The sequence below is a fragment of the Pithys albifrons genome, chromosome 2 (assembly GCF_047495875.1).
Source record: "Pithys albifrons albifrons isolate INPA30051 chromosome 2, PitAlb_v1, whole genome shotgun sequence".
Taxonomy (NCBI): domain Eukaryota; kingdom Metazoa; phylum Chordata; class Aves; order Passeriformes; family Thamnophilidae; genus Pithys; species Pithys albifrons.
This window is the reverse complement of record NC_092459.1, coordinates 9,712,763-9,737,594: the sequence shown is the minus strand read 5'-3', so window position 1 is coordinate 9,737,594 and position 24,832 is coordinate 9,712,763. Positions and strand designations below refer to the sequence as shown.

The 24,832-nt window shown below is 36.3% G+C and overlaps 1 protein-coding gene across 10 annotated transcripts in view; it reads right to left on the bottom strand.

Moving 5' to 3' along the window:
* Positions 1-2,617: 2,617 nt before the first annotated feature.
* The window catches only part of CYRIA (CYFIP related Rac1 interactor A), a 55,180-nt gene continuing 32,965 nt past the window's right edge, over positions 2,618-24,832 (bottom strand). For 2 of the 10 annotated variants that reach the window (XM_071548316.1, XM_071548317.1), the window contains 10 exons: positions 23,374-23,453; positions 14,175-14,296; positions 13,145-13,250; positions 11,996-12,132; positions 11,834-11,911; positions 11,446-11,562; positions 11,284-11,363; positions 9,253-9,379; positions 6,601-6,722; positions 2,618-4,797 (listed from right to left, as the gene is read on the bottom strand). In XM_071548316.1, the coding sequence (XP_071404417.1) occupies positions 4,734-4,797; positions 6,601-6,722; positions 9,253-9,379; positions 11,284-11,363; positions 11,446-11,562; positions 11,834-11,911; positions 11,996-12,132; positions 13,145-13,250; positions 14,175-14,296; positions 23,374-23,446 (1,026 nt within the window). In that variant the 5' untranslated portion in view covers positions 23,447-23,453 and the 3' untranslated portion in view covers positions 2,618-4,733. Of the gene's footprint in view, positions 4,798-6,600; positions 6,723-9,252; positions 9,380-11,283; positions 11,364-11,445; positions 11,563-11,833; positions 11,912-11,995; positions 12,133-13,144; positions 13,251-14,174; positions 14,297-23,373; positions 23,454-23,641; positions 23,722-24,832 lie in introns of those variants that run through there. The other 8 variants (XM_071548319.1, XM_071548320.1, XM_071548315.1 and 5 more) reach the window with 7 other exon arrangements.

Sequence of the window (24,832 nt, the reverse complement as noted above, 5' to 3'; positions counted from 1 at the left end):
TTGACCCAAGCCACACAGAAATAGTCTAACCTTTAAGTTCTGTTAGCAATTTTAAAATGTCAAGTTCTTAATACAGAAGTCTACGTATTTAATTGTCAACAGCCCAAATACCCAAGACAAGAATGTAGTATTAGTTCCAGCTGGACCCCAAATTAAGATCTGTTGGAAAGTCATGATATGTCTTCCTCTTAAATCAGGGAATAGTGCTTGGTTGGTCTACATTTTATCTATATACTTCCTTTCTAGAACACCTACTGCATTGTTCATTTTAGTTGTATTTTCAAAGCAGTCAAGCACAAGAGATCTCTGCAAGATTATTATGTTACATTGTTGATCCTCACTAGAAGACTCAATTTGTTCAGCAAATTGCTGAGAAAAGACAAAGGGTATCATTTACACCTGTGTCAATCAAAAACAGCTCTACTCAACTGAGTTACACTTGTCTCAAATCAGTGTGAAAGAGATTTCTGTGTTTACAGAATCTGTATTATGTGATAGTCAGGAATTCACATTTATTGATCTGTAGGAGGAAGCATTACAGACTGCTAACTTAAAATCCTAGTTTGTTATACTGGCTTTTTAACTGTAATGGGTTTTATTCTCTTACTGACAAATCAAATTCACGTCACTGCTTCAACCTGCTCACTTGCACTGCATTATCTAATGTGCTACATGGTATGAAGTAATAGATTCTGTAATTTTGCATCAGAGAATTTGTCTGAGGTAAGGGAACAGTGAAAAAAATCAACCCCCCACCTCTTCCAACTATTCACAAGTACTTACAAACTAGAAAACATTTCTGATTACACAGCCAAAAGATGATGCAAGAAAAAGATTTTGTTTGAGAATTTTAACTTGGCTTGTTCAGGGATCTGGTTGGAAGCACTGCATGGGATACAGCACTGGAGACATGATTTGCCCAAGAAAACTGGCTGATTTTCAAGGATCAGCTCGTCCAAGCTCCAGAATGGTCCTTCCTGGTAAGCACAAAACCAAGCAAAGACAGCAGGAGGCCTGCATGGATAAACACAAAGCTGCTGGATAAACTCAAACATTAAGAGGCAGCATACAGGAAGTGAGAACAAGGACAAGAAACATGAAAAGAATAGAAAGACACTGCCTGAGCATGCATGGTTGGGACTAGGAAAGCCAAAGCCCTTCTGCATTTAAATTTGGTGAAGCACACAAAGGACTAGAATAAAGGACTTCCAGAAGTTTATCAGCACCAACAGGAAAGCTCTGGAAAATGTGTGCCTCCTGCTAAAGGGGGTATGGAACCTGGAGACATAGAATGCTGCAAAGATCAAGGAATTCAGTGCTGCTTTTGCCTCAGTCTTTTAATGGTAGGATTTGCTTTCAGGAATCCCAGGCTACTCAGATCAGACAGAAAATCTGGAGCAAGGAAGACTGAACTCTTAACAGAGAAGGATCACATTGGGAATATTTAAACAAATTTGATGTACACAGGTCTATGGGAACTGATGGGATGCACCAGAAATGTGGAGTGAGTTGGCTGATGTCACTGAAGGCTTTTTTATCTTGACTCTAGCAAGGCTTCTGACACTGCCTCCTGTAACTTCCTCATAGATAAACTGATGAACTAAGGATGAGATGAACAGGTAGTGAGATATACTGAGAACTGGCTGAACTCCAGGCTTAAAGAGGATCTCATTAGCATCTTGAGGCCAGTCACTAGTGGTGTACCCCAGTGGTTGATACTGGGACCAATACTGTTTAACATCTTCATTAGTGACACAGAGGGCAGGGTAGAATGTACCCTCAGGAATTCTGCAGATACAAAACTGGGAAGAGTTGTGCTGCCATTCAGAGGGACCTTGACAGACTTGACAATTGGACACTTGTATCGCTTTGGTTCAGATGCGGCATGAAAAATTATGCAGTGTTTTCCCAAAGCTTAGAAGTCATAAATTATGTTTCAACCACATTTATTTTTTAGAAATGACAAACTTTAGTCTTTCAAATTCATACCACCCTAAAATAGTACTTTCTTCCACCACAAAAGTAGCAAATTTCTAGGGCTCTTCTGACCCAAATAGTTCACAATCATTTATGAACATTATGAAGTGTTGTCATTACAATGCTTAAGTATTTGTCACACCAGAAACATGTATTCTTACATAATGATGAGATAAAATAAGAAGAAACACTGACAAAATGGAGATCAATAACTTTGACCATTAGTCTATACAAATCTTATTTCAAAAGCAGTTAATATGCACTTATCCTACAATTAAATGAATCATCCTTTGGTGACCTTATTGATTGCAAGCACAACCTGAGATGGCCACCACAAGCTAGGATGACTAATGTGAAGATATAAAAGTCATAGAAAGGATTCATGTTCTCAGCAGTATCAACAATGTCCTCTGATCAAGATAACAGACAACTGCCAAGAAATGTCAGAAAAAGACAGGAATTGTTTAAGTGATGTGAGGTTATACTATTGGGGCGCACAAGTGAATCATCTTCAATGCTTTTAAAATAAACTATAAACTGGATACATGAAGGTGACGCTACTATAATAGTGATCCAAAACCTTAAATCAGGTCTTTCTCAACCTGTTTGTGCTGTCTCTAAATATAGAGAGTCCCAATGCTTACTGTACCAAACTTTTTTATTATTTCAAACAAACTTCTGTACAAAAACATCAAAGCAGGCAAAGAAATTCTGTGACTTCAGCAAACATCACATGACAACTCACAGAATGATTTAAGGTTTACATTTTTATTATACAAGTGACAAATAGCTTTTCTCTGGGCTACTAAAGATAAGACTTCATTGTTTGACAAATAACTGCAGGTAAGCATGTATTAACTTCATTTACCAAAGCTCAACGGAATGACCTGTCATCCACCTAGATTAACCTATACTGGAAGTGACTATGAACAAAGCAGGATTTTCCCTAATATACATTTTTAAATGTCCCCCCATTAAAAAATGGAGTTTGTAAACAGTGAATTTACTATTGTGAAAGAACAGTGTGATCATTGTTTCCAGAAAAAAACCCCAAAACCTAATGTGAGTTCTAATTCCATTCCCGACAACAACAGTGATTGGCTGCTGCAGCCGCAGGTGTGTGACACCAATGATGAAGTTGCAGTGCTGTCCAGTATCTTCACACGTATGATGTTGGCACCTGTGGGTTCTGATCAGGACTGAGAAATCTCATAGTGGTTGTTCTGCTCAGAAATAAACTCTTAAGTCAATCCCTGCTCCAAAGAACTTGTGATATTAACACTGTTTAAGGATTGAGTTCAATGACACAATCTGTAACAGCACAGTTGAGTTCCAGAAGACCAAATGCATCTTCAAAGTCTTAAGGTAATATTTTCAGAAGTGATATGCATGAAAATTCCAGTGAAAGCATACAAGCCCTGATGTAGACAGGAATAAGCAAATTCAAATATGAATCTGTGCACAAGCACTGGAGTTTTCACACATATATTCAAGCAAAGTACACAAAATCAAACACATTTTCAGAATCTGACCTCTGCAAGAATATGTACAGCAACTGCAGACCACCCAGAAGACACACTTAACAGAGCATGAGCACTTTGCTGCTTTTGGCAAAGTATTTCTATTCCATTTACTGGAAAATATACTAGAAAGTAAGAACAAACAACTCAGCGAGGAACTCAACTCCTTGAAGTATCAATCACGTCTCAAAACCCAATGAAGAGCAGTCAGCTGATAAATATTTCTGTGTTGACTCTGAATCATCTAATGAATAACACTACAGGGAACTTGATGGAGTTCCTAAGAACAGCTCAGCTCTTAAATTTATATCATCCCTAGTTTGATGAGGTCAATTTGACACTAGGGAAGCTTGCTTCTATAGAATAGCATACCAGTTTAGATCAGAAAAGAAATTGCTTGCCACCTAGAGCTGTCTGAGAGTTAATGTTCATTGTGATATATTTACACTGGCAAATCCTTTCCAGTTAAGTCAAGGCATTAGTATTTTCCCTTTCCTTTCTAAACCTAATGAAATTATATATAATTTTCAAACTCTATCAATGGTCTTTAAACACATCTTCTGTTTCTTTATACTGAATCTGAAAAAGGGTATTAATTTCCTCAATTGTTGAAAGATACAGGTTATACTTAATTAAAAAGGTAAAATTACCTATTTTCAATAAATTTTTGGATGACAGCCAGCACATAATTCTTAAAATTGGGTGGATCTCCACTTATTACAGGAAAGACAATGTATTTTATGAGAGTGATGAACATTCAGGTATTCTCCTATTCATAACAGTTTGACAAGATCCTAAAACTGACCAAAAATACTGTGCATATGTTCTTAAAACATATCCAATGAATTTTACTTTCTCTTTTATTAACCTTCCCCTTTTTTAAAGGTCCTTTTCTGTGGTACCTTTGACATTTCAATTTTTTTTCATTTCCATTTTGTCTTCTCTACTACTTACTTCTCTGACAGAGAAGGTGTTTAAGGATTAAAATGCACAGATAAACTGCCATAAGTGAAGTATCTAAGTAAAAAAGTACTTTAAAAGTCAGAAGATAAAGGCTAGCATAAAAACAGGCTGCACTATATAAAGTCAGTCAGGTTATGAACAGATTCATATATTTTAGCAATGTGAAGAAAATGGTTATGTAAATACACACAAGTATTAACATCAAACTGTATTAAATTATGTAAACATACACATCTTCTGTGATCAATACAAACATCTACTTGTCTCAGGATACTACTGCAGCATAGCTCGAATTTGTTTTGAAGTAGATTCATCATTCAGGTGTTTTGTAGTGAACCTAGAAATTACAAGTTAAAACATTATTTTATAAAATGAATAGGGATTAGAAAAGTTTGAAAACTTAGAGACTCGTTCTAAAATCAGCACAGTTCAACTATACAAGGGAGTAGTTTACATGTTTCTTCTAGTCACTGGAATTTAACTGGTAATAGTCTGGTGCCTTTCATCTCTTAAATATCCTTTGCAATAAATTATTCCCTGCTAAAAGGAGGAGGTTTGTGGCTAAATCATCCTGTTTGCTATCTCCCTATGGAATTGTCTGTTATGGGTTTAGCCAAGTGGGCCTAAATTTAAGTTTTGAAGTTCAGACTAGGCCTGAAATTGTCAGCTGACCTGAGCTGGGCTGAGCTAGCTAACAGCTGACTTCTTCTAGCCAATAATATTGTATTCCATACCATATTACATCATCTCAAAAAGTGTAAAATCCAGTGTGTGGGAGTGGCTTGGTCAGTTGCACCATAGCTGAAGTACAGACAGGACGTAGTGCAATTCCTGTCTTGCTAGAGCAGGCCTTGCTCCTGCTGCTGCTGCTGCTTGCATCTTGTTTGAATTCAGGGAAGTACAAACATTTTGTTGTTACTCTTTCTGTTTCTTGCTATGTGTCTCTTAGAGTACTTACAGATCTAGTGTAATAGACTTTGCTTTGTATTAATTGGGGAGTGGGAAGTTATTTCCTGTTATATATATATATATATATATATATATATATATATATAACTTGTGTAAGTGTGTGTTATACTGTAGTTTTCTCTTAATTTTCTCTTTTCTGTATAAATAGATATAGTTAGTTTCAGCATAAACCTGGTTTAGAGGGTTTTTTCCCCTCTCCTTCTTTTTCCCTTGGCTGGTTGGGGGGAGGAGGAACCCTTTCTCTCTGTCTTTGGACACTTGGCATTTTGCCAGCTCAACCCAAGACATTGTCATATTTTTGGGTCAAAATTATCTCCCTTATTTTTCCAGTTAAAAGTCTCAAAAAAAGCAAAATCATGGAAAGACATAAGTAATATGGTAAATATTAAAAGCAATTGGGAATCTAGACTGACTTTTGGTGTAACCTGTAACTTTAAGCAGCCTTCTAAATGACCTGGAAAGACTGAAGAGCTTTACTTTGTTTTTTTTCCATTTAAGCCCAACCATTCTCCACTGATTATGTTCACAGAGAGACTGATTATCACATAAACTCCAAACACATCTGATATCTGTAGGATTTAACTTCACATAAACTTTAATTCAAAAGGCACGATAAGGCAACACAGAGATGCTGTTCTCACTCTATCTAGGCATTCAACAGCTACTAAACTCAATACAGCTCTGAAAAACTTGGTGTTAAGACTTTTCAGCTTCAGAGAAGTTACAGACCCCTGTGTCTTGCCTCCCAAGACAGCCCTTTAAACTCTTAGCTACAAGACTGGGATTTAGGATGCTGCTTTCTTCAAGTTGTATCATTTAGCAATATCAACAACAGCAAAAAAAGTCCTACTTAGAGGGAAAGAGAGAAGGGAAGTACCAAGTTAGAGAAAGAGAAATCATACACTGCTTCTAAAATGTTCTAGTTGCTGAGGTATTTTATATATTAAATTTTAGCTTAGATACACTCTTTACAATATTAATAACTCTTGCTTATCCAACTGAAATTAAAGAAATGAATGTTACTTAAGAAAACCCCAGGTGATGAAGGCAAACCTGCAAGGACAATCTTAATAAATGAAGATTCTAAGGTAAAGAGTCTTAATTATAAAGAGATTGGGAGAAAAACAGAGGAACTTTCTAAGGCTGAAGCACACAATTATTCCACACATACCTGAGAGCATTCAGAAGTCCTTCCACAGTATCAGGTGGTTGTTCCTTTAAAACTTTTATGCATCCCTTCATCTGGGAACAGAAGCATGCCACTATTGAACAATAATATATGAATTGCACTAGCTGAAAACAAGGAAAAATTTCACCATAGGCAGATTTTTTTTTCTAATGAGTGTTAATGATGCTTTATATGATACAACAAAAGCATAATAACTTCTTAAACATTGTATCTAAGTTAAAAACATAACTGTGGAGAAAACATCTACTTTAATAAGCATTTACAGAACAGTAAATTATATATCAAATGTATATATTTTACTTGAATATGATTTCTCCAATTCAAAGTTAGAAAAAAAAATCAAGAAGAGCTGATATAAGCTAAAATAAGGAGATTTAGGGAGTTCCATGTCATTGTTGGTAGCAATGACAGAAGAGATGTTTTAACTTCAACTTTTATTTTTATATTTGCATTACAATTTTCAGTATTCAGTTTTTAGTGGTATACCTAACTGGTGATACCTTACGATTTATTTCATAACCAGTAGTTATAAATTTAATGTGAGATAAGAAGTCCATGATGTTGATTTTAAACACTACACTGAATGAACATCTTTGTGGAGACTAAAAAACAGGCTGAATCTCTGTCCAAATTTACAAAAAGGAGAAATAAAGCAGAGAAATCAGAGGAAGAATTCATTTGACCCACTGTACAGACTCCTTATCTAGTCAATAGAGAGAAACAAGAAATCTCCCTAACCTATTCAGAATATACTTTCATATACAATGAATTATGCCCCAGAAGTACCTATTCCTTCCCCCTGCTATGAAGTAAGATAGCTATCCAGAAATTAGTCTAGATGAATTCCATCTTATTCAAAAAGACAGGTAAGGACATGGCTGAGTCAACATCTGAACCTTCTGTTTTACTAAGTCACATTAGTGTGTTACATCTACATGCCAGTATTTTCTTTGCAGCTAAAGAGAACCTCTGCCTTATCAAGGAAGTAGTTGATGAAACTTAACTGAAGTCAGGGTCCATTTATTTGCCAACAAAAATTACTCAGAAAAATTCAGCTCAGCCTCCTCAGCTGTGACCAGCCAGCCTAACAGACACTGTTCACTGCTCAGTTGGCTCATTTCTACCTGGAAGGCATAACTAGCTTTGCAAATAGCAGATCAGATGAAATTCTCAGGGTAGCACCATGTGTTTTGAAGTGACACAGCTCCTTTTCCAAAACTGGAGAAACTCAAAACTATAGGCACATCACTCAGTACAGGCTACATGCCCTATCAGATCAGATCAGAAAAGACCAACTCAAAGGGGATGAAAATTCAAACAATTCTTTCTCATTTTTGTTAGGATCAGAATCCCTAGAACAGTCAAAAAGAAAAGCTATTAGAATGTCTAATCTGAGCCTGTAATTAACAGCCTCCAGTCTTGAAAGAGTAAGGAAAGACTAATATACTCCACTGACGCTGAAATCCTCTTGAAATGGCTCTCAAAAACTGGGAGAAAAGAGTTGTTTTCCACAGTAAAACAAACTCATCATCTGAAATATTAGATATTTTAATTTGGGAAGAATCACTAAACTAATTAGGTGAATCAAAATTTGGGACCATGTAGTCATTTTAAAAAATTGAGTTGTACATCTCCTGCCTCTCATTTACCTCTAGATAATATTCCTGTAAGATTTCAGGGCTTTAGGATAAATGTTAGAAACAAAGCGCATGCGCTGTATATTTGGTCCTATCACTTTTGTTGTCTCCATAAGCAAGCGATTGAACTGGCTGTCAGGAAATCTGCATTCAAATCCCACACTCTATGGGCTTCATGACCTTGAGTGGATCAATTCACCCCTTTGTGACACATCTTTCCCTCTGCACAGAGTCAAAGAGATGTGGCAAAACTCTGATTATCTGTGGATGCAAAATGCTAACGAAGACCCAGTGTCATGGAGGGCAATAATATTATGTTTTTTCCTCTCTTTTGAAGCAGGTTCTCTTGTAAAGGGGAAGACTTTTTTCATGAATAACAGCTTATTTCTGCTGAAAAAAGTTGTGCTTAAGATTTAGGTTTGTAAAAACATGTAGAAAAAATAAGAGCACTTTTTCCATGTGTGCTTGCAACTTCTCAAATGGAAAAATAACGTTGATTTCCCTGTGACTGGCCATGCTAATGCTAAGACTGAAGGGCTGTTATCAACATTACAACAGTAACATTTTGGTTCTGCTACTTCAGATCCCAGACAAAGCAGAGACAATGTTGAATTTCTACTTATTTACAACGGAAGTACTGCTAAAGATAAGCATTTCAGCAACAATAAAACACATGATTAAAAAAAATTATGACCACAGAACATATTCCAGGGTTGTGTAACACAAAATTATTTTAGTGTAACTATGCAATTGGCAAGAAAGCAGAGCTAACAATGAAAAATTATTGTGTGTCTGAAAGAAAATACAAATAAAAGAAGCTGATCCTTATTGTACTTTCAAAGCTGATGTATTCATGTACACAGGTGAAGACAAAGTCTAAATTTTGCTATTCAAAAGTAATTAAAATTACTGATACCAATTCATAAGCTTGTGCTGAAAAAGAGCTGCAGACTAGTATTCTGACACCTACAGAGTATTAAAGAAAAGCATCTCTTACATCAATCTTTGATGTCTTTGAGAAAGCTCCCACAGGATGAACGTGATCGTACAGAATAATAACTCCCACCATCACTCGCATGCAGAACATAAGGGTCTCTTCACTGGTGAATCTACTCCTGTACTCTCTGGAAAACAGAACAAAAGAAATACAGTCCTGATTTTTACTAGACAATTAAAAAAAACTAGACGGTGACTGCATGAAATCTGAACCAAAAGTCTATTTTAAGGCTGAAGATGCATCTTAGTAAGACTTTAAAGATTTTTGAATTGCATAAGCCCTTGGTAATTTTGAAGAATGGTTGGAAAGCAAATAGAGGGATGTAAACTTCTTCTAATACCCATGCACAGTTGAGCAAAATGTAAATGGTGATGGCTTCACAGAAAATCTCATGAAATATGATGGAGACTGATCATACTTCTGTTTAATCTCAGAAACACAACATACTGGACCTCAAAGGAAAGTTACTGGTTTTGCTTAAATTCCTACTTTGAAACAGTAAAGTGGGATGTAATTTCAGCAGGTAGGAAGTTCATGGATTCACCAAAGTGGGTCATAATATTCATTGCTCTCTCTAAGTCCACGGGAAAATAACATTCCAGGTTCACTGAACATGTAAAATGTAGAGGCCCATTAGATAGGAGCAGGTCTGAATTAAGTCCAGAGTTTTTCTCTGACTTTATAATTAAAAAAATAAGAGTATGGATGGCACTGTTAAGACTGCCCCCTCTTGGCTCTAATCCCTGAAACACGTGTCAGGAAATCAAAACTGAACAATAGCAAAGAAAAGCAGAAACTAGAAAAATATAAATTATAATATTTATTCTAAAAAACATTATTTTGAGTAGATAATGCACAAAATTGTTATTAAGGTCATTAATTTCAATAGAAAATTCATTTTAATATAAATACATTTATAAATATAAATAATATATAATAATATTTTTGTATAAATATCAATTAAACACAAAACTTGACTTTATCACATAAAATACATTAAAAATACTACAATCTATACTACAGTACCTTTCAGATTACAATTTCAACTTTTACTCTTACACAGCATCGTAACATGAACAGATTTAAAGACTACAGACATTTTGATGTGATAATGCTTGATTACCTCACCACCAGAATTAAATATCAGATAATCTTTTAGTAGGTGACTCACAACTTTGTTTCTCTTCTTTTGCCAAAAAAGAAATGACACATAAGGTTACTTTTCAATTGCTATTTCTATGATGTCCCGGGACTGTGAGATGAGTCCTGCTCCTACATACACTTCTGCAGAATTTTCATAAACAAACATGTACTTCAGAAATTCTGCCTTTTACATGGCACCATGAACAAATTATTCAAAGGCAGGAAGACTCCACTTTGGCTCTGTCTTGTATGTGTTTTCCACTCAAAGAGGTATCTAACCTAGAAAATACTCCACTAAATGCATAGCAAAACAATAATAACCCCACTGGCTATTACCTACACTAGTAGATATGAACACAATTCTACAGCAGAATACATTCACATGAATGAAAATTTACACAGGTGATTTTTTTCATATCTACAATAAGATGGCTGCATCCAACAAAAGATCTACTTCAATGATCCTTGAAATACTTGCTGTGTATCACTTGCTAAAGCTCTGTTTGGAAGAGCCAAAATCTTGCCCCTCTGTGCTAATAAGATTGCGCTGGCAAACCAGGAGGTAGCAGGTCTAGTTAGACAAGATACAGACACAGAAGCCTGTAAGTGTGTAAGATCACACCCGTATTTTAACCTTTTGCTGAAATGCAGACTGATCATTTAAGCTCTCCCCAACAAAACTCAATGCTGACTCCTGAAAAATATCCTAAAGTTGTTAAAATAGGAGGCAAGGCTTTCTAATATCAGGTCATGCTTTGTACGCAAAAATGGTAACAAGGCAAAGATACAGGAATTCACTTGGAAAACATTGAGTTGTCCCAGATGGCTACTTAAAATACAATACAAGTTCTCTCTTACAAAACCCTCAAGATTTAAGTTAAAACTTACGGTGTTTCCAGCATGACTTTACATACACTGGCCATAGTACTTAGACAGTCCGTCGTATTTTCGATTGGTAACGTTTTGTTCTGGAAGGTAAGAAAAAAGTCACTATCTTGTAAAATTAAAATCAAGAATGTCTGTGTTAAACCTCTCTCCCCCATTACCTACTTCTGATACAAAATGTGTTGTTGCATTACTGAGAGTTTTCAGCATTGGTGTGGCTTCTGCATAAAACAGGGACATCCTATTGGCCATTTCATTGTTCACTTCATTCTCAATATCTAGCTGATGAAAACAAGAGAAAAATAGTTAGTAAAGCTCTTTAAAATCTTGCCAGCAGCAAGAAAAAGATACAGTACATGTTCCTGTCAGCAAGCAGATTGTTGCATGAATAGTTCCACTCTAATCACTTCATCCGGACTGCTGATTAACTCTCAGTGTGAAGTAGGGAACATGACAGCTAGCGAATCAAAAGCAAAAACTTTACCACAAATGGAATAAATGCATCCTGATAAATACCTCAGTGTGAGCAGCAGCTCAGAGTTTATTTACTTACATGCATGTTGTTTATTCTGTTGCGACTTATTGTCCGCCTGTAATAACTGAAGTCATTCTGAATCGCTGGGTTTCTCATCTTTCAAGAACACGAACAGGAAATAATCAGTTTCAGTTCAAAACACATGGCAAAAATCAGAATGTATTAAAAGATTTTATTAACCTTAAGTTCATCAAAACGAAGAGTAAAATGTAGAATTTCTGCAAACTCTTTTGCAAGGGCCTGTTCCCGTTCCAGGTGCTGAGTTGGAGTGTATGGAGGGCATGTCAACGATTCCAGTAAGCTCTGCAGGGCTTTCTCTGAATGTGAAATCAGAAGCACCAATTCTAGTCAGTCCACATTATGATAAAGTTTTAAGTGTCTGTCTAAATATACTGTGTTTTGAGGGAAGGAACCCTCTGAATATGCAGAGCCCTAACCAAAATGCTTTTTCTTGCTATTCTAAAGCAAGAAACATTAGGCAAAGACACCTGACTCTTCAGGCTCTGCCATTTTATCTCAGTTTTGTATCACTGAGCACTTTTCTCTTTTTGTCACCCTTTATCTGGGATCCCTATCAAAAATTCTAGAGGAAGCACTTTTTGTGCATTCATATATTCATCTCTTTCATCTTCCCCAATTAGCCATCATCTCAGTATAGATTATTCTGGTATATCTGTTACTAAAAGTGTACTCTTAGCCACTGATAGCAATATAAATCAGCTCCTGTGGCTATAATTACTAGCATAACCCAAAAAGTGAAAGACTTAGCAGGATGCTGTAGAAGAATTCCCTTGCACTGGGAGCTCTCCCATTTCATACATACATTTTTGCACACTTGTTCTCTTTCAGAGTCTTAATTCAAAGAGCAATTACATCATTTTTTGTATTTATAGGCATGAAAAAGGCAGTGTACAACACACCTATCTTTGGGTTTTCATCCTGTGAGTTTATTGATACTCTTTCCCTATTAATCCTGTTTTTATGAAGTCTCAAAATATTACTGGTTACATTACTTTTAAAAGCTGAAAGGATCCAAATTACAAAAAATAAATTGCATTAGCTTCATATGCACCAGTGAAGTGCAGAAGAGTAGTTTTATGATGTTTTTTGCTGTACTCTATTTAGGTATATAGAAAAAATAACAAACTATGATAATTATGAAGTTAAATTAAGGTTACAAATATGCCTTGATAAAGATAATTGCAGCTAAATGTCTGCTGATATCAAAGAGAAAGAATATTAACTCTTTAAAAGTCTGTGTAAAAAGAAAGTTTCTATTTTGCTATATATAAATAACTGACTACACAGACATACTAAAACTGGGCTCACCTAATCTGAGTGAAAACTCATAAAAGCGCTTCAGCCTTACAACCAGAGGACAGACTGAATTCCATGCTTTTTCTTGCAGCTGGATATCATTGGGATTTTGTATCGCCTGGAAGGAAAACATTACTATAAAGAACTGTGATAAGCAAATAACAATCAAAAGATGGTTGGGAATATTTCTGCATCTTTTTAAAAAGTAATTATTGTAAAATATAGAAGATTCTGAGAAATTATATTGCATAGGAATAGAAAATTATTAAGTCAAAAAACACCACATTTTCCACCTTCACTGTCCCCCTGTAACATACAGACTTAAAATCATTCATTATAGTGTGCCACTGACAAACAGAAACATGTTCTAGTGCATTGTCTTGAGAACAAAACTATTGCAAAATCCCCACATAAAAACCTTTTGTATGACTACTGGTTGCAGAAGTAGTCTTTTTTTAAGGATCTGATACTTTTGAAATCTTCAACATGAAGTTCTTAAGTAACAAACAGCTCACACCAACAGGGACTGCAAAGCTAATGCAGGAAAAGGTTTGGTCACCTGAGAAAAACTGTAAGCTACAGCTCAAAATTGTACTTCAGGACCAGTTTCATAGAATAAGAAGCCTCTAAAGTGGGTATAAGTTTAAAATTTACTGTAGTTCATTATTTCACTTACACAGAGGAACAACTATTTTATCATGTATTTCTGACATCCAGATTTTATTTCTGCCATGTCCTCAACTTTGACTTCTACCATGTGATACATGAAACAAGGTGTATGAAAAGGTGTTTCTTAAAGTGAAAAATAATTACTAATTACTAACAGAAAACCTAAAAGTAGTTCCAACAGCTATCATTTCATGACTTCACATTAGGGCTTTGTATTGAATGACATGCATAATCTGTAATGTATTTTAGAAATAAAATTTTAATGAGACTTTCATACAAACTCATAGAACATGCTTGGATAGAGAACAGAAGCAAAGAACACATTGAGTTTTGCTTGCTTTTGCTTCCAAAGAACTGTCATTAACAAACATACATCTCTAATTTCTTGCCCGGCTCCTTTGTAAGCCTGAAGGTCTGCAAGCATACTTTCCGAGTCCTGCAAAACTGCACTGATCTGATTCCATACCTCCCTTTCTCCATCTGTGGGCTGTGCATCTAAGAAACAGAAAAGCAAAATGCAATGTCAAAAGGAAGCTGCAATACAAATGGCAAGATTACTCAGTTCTACTTAACAAGGCTATATCCAGCTTGACGATGTATAACTCTATTTTGAGGTGGTTTTTTTTAATATACAATTATACTGCCCTGCTATTCTGCTAACATCAAAGTTTCTGCTTTTTATAGCAAGGAAGGAAAAGCTATAGTTTTTGTATGCTCTGGCTCATAATGCCTCTTCTCAAAATGCAGCATTTTAAAGAGCAGCAGTATCATAAAGCAATGTTATTAGAAAATAGGATAATGCATCAGTCCCTCTCTTTCATGAGCTCCACAGCTCGATTACAGAGAATTGTTCACTTTTCTTGCAGCTTGGGGATAAAATCAGGCCTTTCAGAGGATGGAGCAGTGGGTTATTACTCCCCTTTGACTTTCCTCCAGGTTTCCTTAACCAGGGTAATTTATTTCTCCTTTTGTAAAACAGAGATACAATACTGTTAAAAATACATTTTTCCTCATTCATGTCAGAGATCATTTCTGACACTAAAATAAATCCAGCTCCACCAATAATCAGTTTTCAGGGTGGGAGTGACCTGCAGACCTTTATTGTTACAGAAACAACATTTGAAAATAGATCAGTTTTCCCATTCAAATCTAATCCTATGGGATTTACACAGCAGTGTAACACCAAGGAGTGATGTTACACCCAGAACATGGACTTGTTAGACAAGGCAGAGATCTTCTGTCTTCTTTTCCTTTAAAACATAAAGATGACAGGCACTGACCAAAGACTAGATGTCTTATATATGGGATTACAGTCAGTATGTGCAGGAACAATGACATTGTTCCAGAGGATTTCTAGAGACACAACTATGTTTTATTTACTGAGTTTTGTATTAGCTTGTAAAGGTAGTATTTTAATTTTTATGGAAGAAAAAAAAATTACTTTCAAGGTGAATCTTAGAACTTAATGACTACTTGTTTGAATTAAAATGATAACTCCAGCTCAAAATTCATTGATTAGGATAAGCAACAATATATATCTCTGTATTAATAGACAAGAACCATTAAAAATACTTTTTCTATTTAGTTTTCTCACTCCCCTTGAGAGAACAAACACAGTTTTATACCCATGTGTCAGCAGAGGATTCATTTACCCAGCCCCCATTATAAACAAATAAACCAGTTCACATTGGAGTGTATGGAAAGAGCAGTCCCTCTCTTCATGCTGTTTCAGTTAGGATAATTTCCTTAAATGTTGCAAGTTATCTATGGATCTTTCATGAATGTGACACAAATGGCTGAGATTTACATGTCTGTAGCTCTGAAGCAACTAGTACTTAAAATCTTCCAGGATTCATGGCACCATGAGTCCCATGAGACTGGGCACATAAAACAACATTGACTTGACTTTCCTTTGATTCTAGAAGGTTTTTTTAATCTTATTTAAAAAGTGAAAGTAAACATAAGCTGGGTTTACTTAGCTGGGTTTTATAGCAAAAATACTTGATGCAACTAAAAAAATTCCATTATTCTTCAAAAAGTGAGGGAAAGTAGCACCAAAGGGAAAAATTATCCCAACAGGAAAACACCATCTGGGATGTGGATGTTGAATTGACCCATCAGTCACATTAGGCTGACAGTGTTCTGGACTGGTTCTTTCCTCAAGCTGCAAGAAATCTCAGGTATACACCACAAAGGGTCTGTCATCCTTGTGATAAAGAAGCAAAACAGAAAACCCCTCTGAATTTAATGAGGAAAGCGGTGATCGTGCTTAACAGTTACAGATCATACAACAGACTAAGGAAAGCAAAGAGTTGCATATAAATCAGTATCTATATTTTAATAGTTAAATAGAAGTTAATTAAAATAACATTTTCAGTGAATACTAAAACAAAAGAGAACAAGTAATTTGTTAATGCAGTTCATGAGTGTAAAATTTGCATGTACAGGTCACCTGAAGCATGTTGTTAACCATGTTGGTTAACAAGGTACTTACTTCTATGTTACTTTTTACAATTTATTTGCTTTAAAAAATATTAGTGCCTAAGAGCAATGTAAATGCTATAGACTGCTCAGCACTTCTGGAGTTTAAACTGGCCTCTAGGAACACTATTTTAAGTCTTTTTCAAAATTTCCCAATTCATCTTTTGGATCTTGAGTAAGGAGTAGTATCTGACACTCATTCAGCTTTCTGTAGTATTACAGCATCTGGGGAAGTAGGAGGAAGAGGAAGGTAGGTGTGTGGAAGGGGGAAAGAAAGGGAAGGGAGAGGAAGAGGGCTACAAAGGCTACAGAGCAACAGGCTTAGCTTGCATTTGCAGAAGCTGTTTATATTTATGCTGGAGATGTTTAGCTTAAAATAAAGATAGGGAGGATGATTCAGGCTTTAAAAAAAACCCCCATGCATCTTATGACATAAATGTTATGCAAACAGATGTTCTGAAAAGACCATGGCCATGTTGCAAAAGGGATTTTACATGAAGATCCTGTCAAAAATGGTCAGCTAAAATAACTGTAATGGATCACTCTGAAAACAATTTCATCTTACTGTCAACAAAAACAGTACTATATATGCAGTATGGCGAGGCTTCCTGAACGAAGATTTGGGAAGGGCTCTCCCCACGTGGGTGTGTCCTTTGAGCCTGGGCAGTGGCTGTTTTAGGTGAGGCACAGCGTGCACGGAACTGGCCCCACCCTTTACTCCTGAGGTTCATCTGCCATGGCTGAGCAAGCTTGGACGGTGACTGTGAAGACCTCGGGACTAGAACTACAGCCCCCAGTATTGCCAGGAGGTCTCCCATCCAAGTACTAACTGGGCCTGACCCTGCTCAGCTTCCGAGACCTGATGGGATAGGATGTCAGGGTGGCATTTAACTGCAACAGTAATAACAGCAACAACAACTAAAAGGAATAGAGACTTCTTCATGACAGATTTTGCCTTTTAAAACTGGCTTTCTATTGCAATGATACCAAAGCTTGTTTCTCTATTCTGAATTAAAAAATGCCAGTCCTGAAACCCAGTGTGGAATCATTCACTGCCTGGCAGTGCTCACCTCTTATCCTCACCCCACCAAAGAACCAGTGTTGGCTTAAGCAATCTGAGTCCATTTATAAATAAAACCACAGTCACTGACTAACCCACAATCAATGCAAGCCCTCTCAGAAATAGGTTACCGTAATGACCAGAGTCACTGTATTTCAAGTCTGAGTTTTTAGAGTATTCCTGATTAGCATTCAGAGCATGCCGTTTTAAATAAGACAAAATAGAAAATCCTTTTGCCTCCCTTTGGCCAAATGTTTCTTATGTGAACTCTACACCCAACAACTACTGGAATTCCATATCAAAGTAATACAAGAGTCAGTTGAGACTTGACTCTTCCGTACACAGATTCAACCAAAAAATTTCAAAATTTTAACTCTGGGGAGAAATGCAATTCTATTTGCTCTATAAGAAATAACCAAGATATGATAATTCATCCATCCCATGAATACATGGTCTATTTCACCTTTACACATGGTCTATGCTGTGTTTTGGATGGGACTTCAGACTTCAGAAAAACAGGGAGGAAAGCTGGACCCACCACAATCCATTTGTGGATGCATTAAGCATTTCAGGTAAATGGTGGGGTGTGAAAGTGGGATCATCAGTAATTTCTTAGAAAAATACCTGTCATTTGTTTCAGAAAATCCCCCTAAGTGCAAGGCATCTACCTCATCCTTCACCAAATTTGCATTAGAAGAAACATAGAGACTGCTAGGTAGGTAAGACATTAGTACTCAGAGAACAAAATTAAATATAGAAAGGATATGAAGCCTTTCCCAACACGAAATGAATAAACACAGTATCTCAGTAATTAATTTAATGAAGAGATAACAAAACGGTACTAAATGAAGCACTTGAAACTCACACGCCCTTTCTGAATCTTAAATGCAGACCAAAAACTCAGAACTTTATTCCACCCTCAGGTGGTTAAGCTGATTCCCACTGATGCTGGTCAGTGCTTGAATTTCAGTGGACATGGAATCATATTTGTCATTAAAAAATACCATACCCTTCTGGCCTCAAGGGCATAGCAAAACAAAGCCAGTTAAACAAGAGCTCTCACAGGCTTTTGCTTTCAGCTTCTTTTCACATCCACTGCTGAAAGTGGCTTACAATTCCATCAGCCACCAGGTTAAAGGAAAGGGAGCAGTACATATATTTAACTGCATAATGCTAAAGTCCTATTTCAAGTTTGTCACCATGACAATATTTTTTTCCATGCCAACCTGAGTCAAAATTAGACTAAAAATTTAGAGAGAGCAAAGGCATTACAACTACAGTGAGTATTGCACTTTACAAGGTACCAGAACTTGCTATATTCCATATATTAATACTCCCAGTATTGGATACAAACAGCACCCTATCCAGGCTACAACAGGTTTTTGAACTTCATCCTAAGGTAGCTAGAAGGAAAAAAAAAAAGGGAAAAAAAGGAAAAAAACCCAAAACATGAAGCTCACCAAATTGTGAGTACTTGCAACAAGCAGGGTGCTGTGCCAGTCCAGTTCTGGTTGACAGAATGGATGGCCAGTCTCTGACTCAGCCGTTGCTCCTGGCTTAGGGCATTCTGCACAGGAATCGAGTGTAACCCTCTGCAAGCTGAGTGCAGATCATATCCCCAGCCTTGGTGCAGCAAGGGTATTAATTAATATCCTATTATATGAAAAGTGGGCAGTTGCTCTGCTGCCAGACATGTTCTAATAATAGACCCTTTTAACCATACATGAACAATAACTTGCATGAAAATTTCATGAATCTTTTCGGGCATAGGGATAATCCTAGAAAGTAATATTCTGTTCACATTAAAGTTAGAGTGTTTCATCTTATAAAAGTTATTTGAGGAGAGGATGGAACTGAAGATGTCACTTAAGGACACCGCCTGCCAATAATCTATAAGCTCTAGTCTTCTAGATTCAAAATAAATTGTTGTTGCCTCAATCTTCAAATTATTTCCAAGAATTCATGTGGAATTATTTGTTTACTCTGCCTGAAAAAGGTAGCAGTAATGACAATAGATTTTCTGTAAAAAAGACCAATTGTAAGCTGCTATGCAAAGAGCTCAAATACCAGAATTCCTTTATCTGTGACAATAAGGTCAACATCTACAGAACAAAAAAGTTCTTGAACTGACAAAATCCACTTTGAGAGAACTCGCCCCATGGGCTCGTGAAATCCTGAAATCCACAGACTCTCAAGGTTTGCCAGGCACTCACTCTTCCCTTCTTAACATTATTTACGAGTTGAGAGCTAAGAAGGAATTAAGGTAAAGTAAGTGGTATACAATCAAATCCAATAGGTAGCAGTTTGATTAAAAATACCCACACCAAGATCCAAGTATAAAATCATATTGCTGTATAGTGCACTTTCTGGGAAGAATGAAATTCTTTAAGCAACCTTTCAGTAGACCTTAAAAAAGAATAATTTGGCTGAAAGTGTAAAGTTTGCAATTCACATCAAAGAAAAGGCTTTTCCACCAGCATAGGAGAACACTATTCCCCACATGACCAAAATTCCCATTTCTCCATTTGCTTTCAAGGCTGGACTGAATGTTCCTTCAAATTGCTTCCTGCACAGATCCAGAATAATTGCCTAACTTTAAAATGGTTACTGGGGAGTAAACAGAACTCCTTTTGCTATGCAACGTTAACAGAAATTAATGCTGGATTCAAATTTTTTCAACTATGATCACAGAGTTACAAAATTTTGTTCCCAGTTTGGATTGAAGAATATTAGTAACAGGTGCAAAAAACAATTGCAACTGATATTGCGACAGCTGCAGGATAGCAGGGCACAAGACTTTAAACTTTTATTTTTTAACCTAAATTTTCTAGGGAAAATTAAAATAGTTATTAAAAAAGAAACCCAAAGCACCCAATAACCAAAAAATGAAAGGTGAAATGTTGAAATGTACTTTTCTCTCATGATTCCTTCTCATTTTCAAACATAGCACAAGGCAGAATTTGAAAAAATAACAGAATATGTTAAAAAAACTTGATTTTTCTAAGCGTTCTTATTTCTACCTGCCCATTTTTCAAGACCTGAAGAATTCCATAGAAAAGATGCTTAATGGTTAAATATGAAAAAATTAGGTTGGTGGAAAATATGTAAGAGAAAAGCAAGCATGCACACAATGAAAAGCAACTTGCCACTAAGTACATTTTAAACAAAAAAACCCTCGTAATAGAATTTTTCAAAATATGTAATACAAGATTGTCCTCCTCAAATTCTACAGCAAAGCAGAATTCTGCCCTGGGGAAGAGTAATTAACAAGAAAATAAATGCATTCTTGTTGCACAGAGCAACTCATCCTTACAACACATTGCCTCTAAAATGTGTATTAGTTAAGCATAATAAGGGCAAAGAATAAAATAAAAAGCCACTAATGCTGACCTTACTGTGTAGCTCCATGACTGACCTAAGCTATCTAAATCCATAGAACTGCTTGCCATTCTGTCCTGCATTTCTGTTCCCATTCACATGCCACTGCTGGGGCTCCTCCAACCACATCATCATCCCCATCATCCTGACCTGACTGGATGAGTACTTAGTAGGTGGGGGAGAGAGGTAAGGTGGTAATTTGGTGGGGTCTTTTTAACAGCTAGTTCCCAGTAAGTTAATTTTCCCACACAGTTGTCATTCACAGTAGGTGCAATCATGTGTTTGTACATCTCAATTTTAGCACAAGGATATGAGACTACGTGGCACAGGATGACCTCCCTGGGAACAGCAGAGATTAAATCAACTGTCAAATGGCGTTGACACCTTAATGTTATTTTCCCACTTTCTTTACATAAACACTTATTGCTCTTGATCAGTATCGTCAGACCATAAGGCCTCTGCTTTTTTGAGGCATGGAGACAGATTGCATCTGTTCTTTCCCTATAGGAGGAAAAAGGCTGTTTCTGGCTTTGTAAACAATATTTGTGTAGCACGGAGAAGTGTGTCACACACCTTCCTTTCAGATATAATACATACCAAATGAAGAACAGCAAAAAAAAAATACAAGGGCAGGAGTATCCAAAACCTCTGTAAACATTTCAGAAGCAGTGCTGACAGATTTACTCCGAGATTTAAGCTCCCGGCCTAATGAAAAAGTGCACAAAAACTAGAAAGCAGTATGCTGATGTAAATAATGAATACACCAAACACATCAGCTTAGCATACCCCTCATCCTCCAAATGGACAACTGCAGAGACCATTTTCATCCATGAGCTCAAACTGACAGCTCAGGCCACAGAAAGCACACACCGCACACACCAAACTCTGACCTTGTGTGTGTCCTTTTACCCTGTACGATGGCCAGTGAAAGGAGACCAAAGCACACAACCATAGCCATCTTCAGTCACACCCCTTTGACCAAATACAGATGTTGTGCCCATAAAAACCTCTGGGACTGTATTTTGTAAGAAAAACATTTTAAACTTCCACTCATGGGCACTGAATTCACTGAAATTTGGAGATGACAGTTCTGTTCCTCTCCAGGTAGTTGTGCCTGACCAGCGTGCCCTGACCACTGGCACCTCCCCTGGGAGAGAGCATTTCACCCCATTCAGTTCTTGGGCATGTCCTTTTGGAACAGAAGCCAACCTTTGCTGCCAAGGCAACAAACCCATTATTCTCACCACCACCTCTACCAAGGTTTCCCACTGCCAGACCACCTGTTTCCTGCCAAGCCTGCAGCTTGGGGTCACGAATACCTTCTTATCATCAAGTACACAATGTGGCTGGTTAAACCTGGAAGCTCTGATCAGCTGAAAACTTTCACAATAGCTTGGAAAGCCACAGAGCACAAGGCCTTCCAAAGTTTGATTGAAAAAAATTAAGTGGTGGTTTGACATCCTGGGATGACAATAAAATTTTCAAGTGATATAGACACAGAAGGAGGGATACACAGCTCACAATACTTCTCCTAAACCCAAACTGACCAATTAACTTTTCCCATCATTTAAAACTGATTATTCATAACGAGGTAATTAAGATCTAGATGAGAAGGTATGTGCACAGTTACAGTCATACACTCTAGCTCTCATCTATGAAAGCATGTTTGAACAATTTCATGAGGTTTAAGTATGTGTTTAAAAGACTTTTTGAAGCAGTGCTTCAGAACTCATACACACATACTGCTCCGAGAGCATGTCAGTTACTTGTTCAGAAAAATAATTCAGGAATAAATAATCCAAGAACAAAACTCTTTCAAGATGATAAAATATATGCCTCATCACCTGAAATGCTCCCTTAAAAATTGCACAAAAGAAAGTTATTTTACAAACAGTGACTTTTCTCAAATCTTTTTAGATTTTTTTTTTAGAAGAGAGGTATTAAGAGGCAAAACATCACACACTGCTAGTGTTTTGAATAAAAAGCATTTCATGTATGTAGTGAAGAAAGATTAAACCCATATTAAAGGATTTGATGACAATGCCTAGAAGCACATGCAGGGAAAATATAACCAGCAAATGTGAAACAGCTTTGAATCAAATATAGATATGACAAGGAAATTAGAATGTGAAACACTGTTCTGCAAACTGATAACCATGCAATTAAGAGAGATGCAATCAAGTGCATACACTTTGACCCCTTCATTACTTTTTAGAAACTATAACCCCAGTTAAATCATCACTGAATGTAGCAAAAATAATGACACCCCCACTGCATGCATTTTTTTCAGATTTTTATGTCAAACATGTATTTCATTCAAGGAAGGATCACAGATTTTTTTTTTTTTAACCCTGGTTTGTTAAAGAAAGCCGAAGTTGAGTTCATTCATATGTAAATTTAACAATGGCTCATAAACATTTTGAATTTAATTCAAGGTAAGGTTTTACTTGCAGATCTACCTTTCTGCCCCCTTCTCTGCTCCAAATGAAGTAATTTTGTATGGTTCTATAAATATCAGAAAGCAATATTCTACTGAAGTGTAATTTGATTTGTTTGCAAATCCCTTTTGAATTGCTTTATGATGCATAAGCGCATGCAATTTATTAGGAAATAATAAGCAAAGAAGGCAAGCCAGGCAAGAAGCTTTGCTCACTTTCAAAGTCAAGGAAAAAATTTGGCCCCTGATCAAGCTCTGTGCAAGTGAGAACTTTTAAAAGATTTCCCATTTGGTTCCTGAAAAATAGAAAAGGAAGAGAAAAGGAGTCCTGAGTGAACAAGTGATTTTAGAGACAAGGACTTGGACAGATTGGTTGTGCTGGAAAATACACACTGTAAGCAATCAGATTTTAAAAGTTTTTCCTCAGTTTGCTGTTAACTCAGGGAAAAGAATCTCTCATTGTCTTGTAACTGTTTGAACTTACTTTCAAAATCCAGGAAAAAATGTGGATAGTTTTCAATTTCCCTGGTAAGGACCTTAAGAAGATTACCCATCCCAGCAAACCTAGTAAATGCAACAAAATCATAAACAGTTACACATATAAACTCAGAATGCTACAGCTAAGGGCTTGATACAGTCTGCATCACATATTCTACATTTTTTCAAGTTCTGGACTATGAGAAATACTTTGATGCTCAATTCTGTGATATTTATCAATAGGGGCAAAAAGAGGAAGACCTTGGATAAATACAGAAATAATTCAACAAACTGGAATTTAAACACCAGTATAACACCCCAGAGTGTAAACAGATGAGTTCATTTACTTAGCAAGAGAAACAAATTTCCAGCTACATCTCTGTAAATCCTCCAAATTGCTGGGCTCCATATTACTGAACACTATTTCAGAGTAAAAACTGAGGCCTTAATACTTATGTTCTTCAGCATAAATCCATGTTATTTTAAGAAAATAACCCAATTTAAGGAAAAAAAAATCTGTTCCCAATCAGTAACATTTTATAAGTATTACTGTAACAAACTATCACAAAGAACTGCTCATTTTAACTTTTAAAAATGTATGTCTGTATTAAAAAAAAGAGAGAAAAAGAGAAGAGGTTAAAACTCTTATCCTTTTATCTGTTATTCTGAGGTTAAAACCCTTATCCTTTTATCTATTATTCCTACCTTTGGAAGTCTTTGCATATCAAGTTATGAAAAACTCCCAAAAGGAAAAGTGACCAATTCTCAAAAAAACAAGTTTTTGTGGAAGATAAGTAGGAAGGAGATTTGAAGAAAAGTTTTTTTACCAGTACAGTCCTTAGGAAGATAAATTATTCTAAAACTCTGTAGAAGCTTCCTTGGTCAAACTAAAATTATTTCTCAGAAGAGAAAAAAATTAAACCATGAAAAGCACATATAAGGATAAAGAGGTCTGCCTGGAGGGATGTAGAAAAGCGTAATTTTAGATTTAAAATGCAGGTTGAAAACTGATTTTTGCCTCAAAGATAAATATTCTCAGTATTCTAAACCACAGCTCTTGGGGTTCACATCTGATGTTCATCTGTGATTCAGATTAAATCTTTTACCACTCAAGAAATCAGAACACAAAAGATTATTCTAAGCATGTACATGGCTGATACTCCATAGGAGGAGACAAAGCTTTTTTCAAGTTCTTCCA